The sequence below is a fragment of the Salvia hispanica genome, chromosome 4 (assembly GCF_029641045.1).
Source record: "Salvia hispanica isolate PSC_SH4W2 chromosome 4, Shi_PSC_v1, whole genome shotgun sequence".
Taxonomy (NCBI): domain Eukaryota; kingdom Viridiplantae; phylum Streptophyta; class Magnoliopsida; order Lamiales; family Lamiaceae; genus Salvia; species Salvia hispanica.
In genome coordinates, this window is record NC_142695.1 from 42,054,699 (window position 1) to 42,058,492 (window position 3,794).

General features: G+C 37.9%; 1 protein-coding gene across 1 annotated transcript; it reads right to left on the reverse strand.

Moving 5' to 3' along the window:
• Positions 1-965: 965 nt before the first annotated feature.
• On the reverse strand, positions 966-2,265 carry LOC125195867 (ethylene-responsive transcription factor 3-like). The gene has a single exon (XM_048094132.2). It carries the CDS (start codon positions 1,974-1,976, stop codon positions 1,290-1,292), a length of 687 nt encoding a protein of 228 aa, XP_047950089.1. The 5' UTR covers positions 1,977-2,265; the 3' UTR covers positions 966-1,289.
• Between the last annotated feature and the right edge of the window lie 1,529 nt (positions 2,266-3,794).

The window sequence follows — 3,794 nt, forward strand, 5'->3', positions numbered from 1 at the left end:
TGTTGTCGCTCTTCATCTCCTCAGCAAGAATTTCAATCATTATAACATAGCAATATCAAAATAGGAATGAAACAAACACTCTCCATATAGCTCTGCAGATATGTCACCTAATAATTAAGGAGTAACATCACCCTATATTCACAACACAAGGGATAACAGCCAACTCAAGTAATTGTGAATTGTAGAGGGATGGAGTCGCATGCAAAATGGCGGAGGATACTTCACTACCAGACTCATTTATTTGCCATTACACTGCAATATCCCTTATATTGTTGGCATTATGAACTGTGTATACATTCACAGATAGCACAAGTTCTAACAACGCACAGCATGATCAATAACAAAACCCATTTAGTACCAATAGAAATGAAATGGAAATAGTTTTAACGGAAGGGAAGAATGTATAGATTGATCAGGTCAAACAGAATGAAAAAGAATGGAACTGCAACCAGTATTCTAAGAGGTAGCAGCCAGCAAAATGAGGTCCTGCACCAGCTTCAGAAATCATGGTGTATATTTATCAGTAAATTTAAGCACGTCTTAATTCATTGACACTCCTACACGTTCCCATGGTGCGAACAAAAACATAGACAGGACAATGATCTACTTATTCAATCGTAGCCACATTTCACAAGCAAAAACAAGAAACTGCTGCTTCTAACAATCCATGTGATCTTGAAAATATTAACTACTACTACTTAGTTTCACGCAAATGATCCCCAATCAACATAAGAAGGCTGCAATTCAACTTTGACAAACACATTAACACTAGATTCAAAAAACAATTCTTGAAATGCTAAAAGACATAAAATTACCATATTTAACATGGACAAAGCTGTAGTGAATGATCTAATAAGACCTAAAACAACACGTCTGCGTGCAAAATAAGGACTGAAACAGCAGATATGGCATATGCATACATATATAGTAAGTAGAGAACATGAAAGAAATAGAACACACTCATATACCAATCATAATATCTTCTATTATGGATAACATTAGGGATTATAAATACAAAAAAAGTAAATTCTCTGCAAACAACATACACTCGTAGAATACGAGGCTCGGAGTTTGTAAGGCACCGTCAGTCTTCACCCACGTCTATGAGCATTCTTCTTCTCTCTCCTTGTTTTGTTTTTTGGGATTTTTGGGGTTTTTTTCCGCAAAATAAAAGCAAAACAAAAAAAGAAAAAAAACGAAAAAGAGAAGAATTTTTTTAAGTAATTTAACCAAATGGGTGAATCTCTTCCAAATGACAAGTACATCATTTATCACCGGAGGGAAACCGCTCAGAGCCGGAGAGCCGTGCAGGCTAAGTCGTCAACGTCGGCGACGGCGTCTCCCGGCGGCGGCATGTTAAGATCAAAAGGCATGGGCATTTTACAAGAGGAGGAGGCGATGTCACAGTCGGCGTCATCAACCACGGATGAGGACGAATCACAATCGCTGTGACAATCATCGGGCGCCACCGGCGGCGACCTCGGATGCCTTCTCTGCTGCTGCAAAATCGGCTGCGGCGGCAGCTGCCGCGGCCCGCTGAAGGATTCCACGGTGCTGCTCATGCCGCTGGACGTCGGCCGCTGCTGCGCGATTATGTGCTGGTCCTGGGGGTAATACCGGCAATCCATGAACGGATCGTTGGGGCTACTATTAATACGCGGCTGATTAGGGTTTTGAGGGTTGAAATCTGGGTAAACGGCGCCGTTTGGCGGCAAGGGGAAGTTGGTCTTGGCCTTGGGGCCGCGGAGAGAGAGCGCAGCGGCGTCGTAGGCGCGAGCGGCATCCTCCGCCGAGTCAAAGGTGCCGAGCCAGACACGCGTCTTCTTCCAAGGGTCTCTGATCTCGGCGGCGTACCTCCCCCACGGCCTCTTTCTGACGCCTCGAAATCTGATCTCCTTAGATCCTCCCGATCCGTTGATTTCCACGCCGGGAACCACCGCCGCCGCCTGCCTCGCCGCCGCTCTGCCTCTCCGCATGGCTCAAATTAAAAGATGAGCACCGAAAAATTTGGGGAAAAGAATCAAAACTATTTGAAATACAAAGTTTTCTCAAGCGATTAGAAATTACTATTAGAGAGAGAGAAAGGAGACGATGGAGATGGAGAAGGAGATAGGAGAGAAGAACACATATTTACAGAGGAAACAACGCCATAGAGAGAAGAGATGAGATTTGATTGTGATAATAATTTTTCCTTTTTTCTCTCTCTACTGTGTGTTGTGTGTGGGAAAGAGGGGTTGGGAGGCGAGCACAATTTTTTGTTTTTTTTCGGTTATTCTAATTTTTATTTTATTTTTTCCTTGTCAAAAATAAAAAGTGATTTTTCTATGGTATTTGAGGTAGGCTGGTAGGGGGTGGTGGAATTGCTTTATCGATTTCTCTTCCTTTTCACATCACACGCCCCCACAAACCAACCACCCCTTCCAATAAATTTCTATTCATCCATTTTGCAATTTTCTCTATTTTCCTTTCCTTAATTCATTTTTAGGATCAAAATACAATTTTATTTACCATAGAAGATATGAACATGTGTACACAAAATCTCATGGCATTAAATGGAATGTAAAAATAACTAAAGTAAAAGGGAGGGAGAGAGAGAGGATATTTGGAAGTGTTTTAATTCGTGCTAGAGTAATTTGTAGTGGAGCTCGAATAGTAGCTGGAGAGTGGAGGGTGGTCAATCGCGGTTCCACTGCAAATGAAAATTTCATATAGCCGTTGGATTTTTTACCCTGATCGTTGTTGAAAGTCTGATATGCTATCACAAAATATAATAGCAAATATTAAAAATTCATAAATTTAATATTTTGCTTTCAAATTTACCATTCATTAGAATTTGAGTAAAATTTTAGCACTATAATTTAAATTATTAGTATTATTATTATATCAAATAAAAATTTTAAAAATGAAAAATAGAGGGTTTGGCAAATGATCCTTATCCAGTTGTCTTAGGTGGTCTACGTGTGAAGACAGTGGTTATGTTTTTGTTTGAATATTAATTAATTAATTGATTAACTAAGAACTCTTCACGCGTAGAGCATAGTTTCTACTTTCAACATTCCAACCCCCAACCTACACCTATTTTATTTCATTAATTCGTTTACACCACAACAATATTAAATATTCATTTGTGCTTTTCATGTTCAAAAATACAACTAAAACAGCTCCTATTCATCAATAGTTTACCAATGTCATTTGATTTCTTGCACTTACAACATTCCAACTTTGCTGAAATTTGAGGATGTTACAATTAACAAAAAGTGACGTTTTAATTGCAATATTAAAATTTATGTTAAAAATATAAATTCAGGAAAATGTTATACTCATTTTTCAAAACTTTATTTGTAAGTTACTAGTATTTTTTAACTCTAGATTCTCCTTGTCGTAAATTTTTTATTCTTAGTGCTCCAGTAACCACTTATAAATGTTTAATTGTTCCCACCTTTGTTTCATATTTCCATTTCTTTTTCTCTTCTATTTTTATTAAATACTCTCCCTTAGGTCTTATTAAATACTCTACCTTAGGTCTTAATTTAAATAAGGAGTTTCATGCCCGCAAATCTTGCTGCAATTAAGTAAGGAGTTTCATTTAGCGTAAGAACTAAAAAATTAGTAAATTAAATAAGAGGAGAATAAAATAGACAAAAAGTTAAGAATTCAATTTTTAATTAATCTCGACAACCCAACCAAACCGAACAAGTTTTTAATAGCAGCGTTAATGGGCTTGTCGTGGGCTTTCTTAAAAATGGTTCATACTGTTTTAGTTATCTAAAATTTCGATATAGTTATACTCTCTC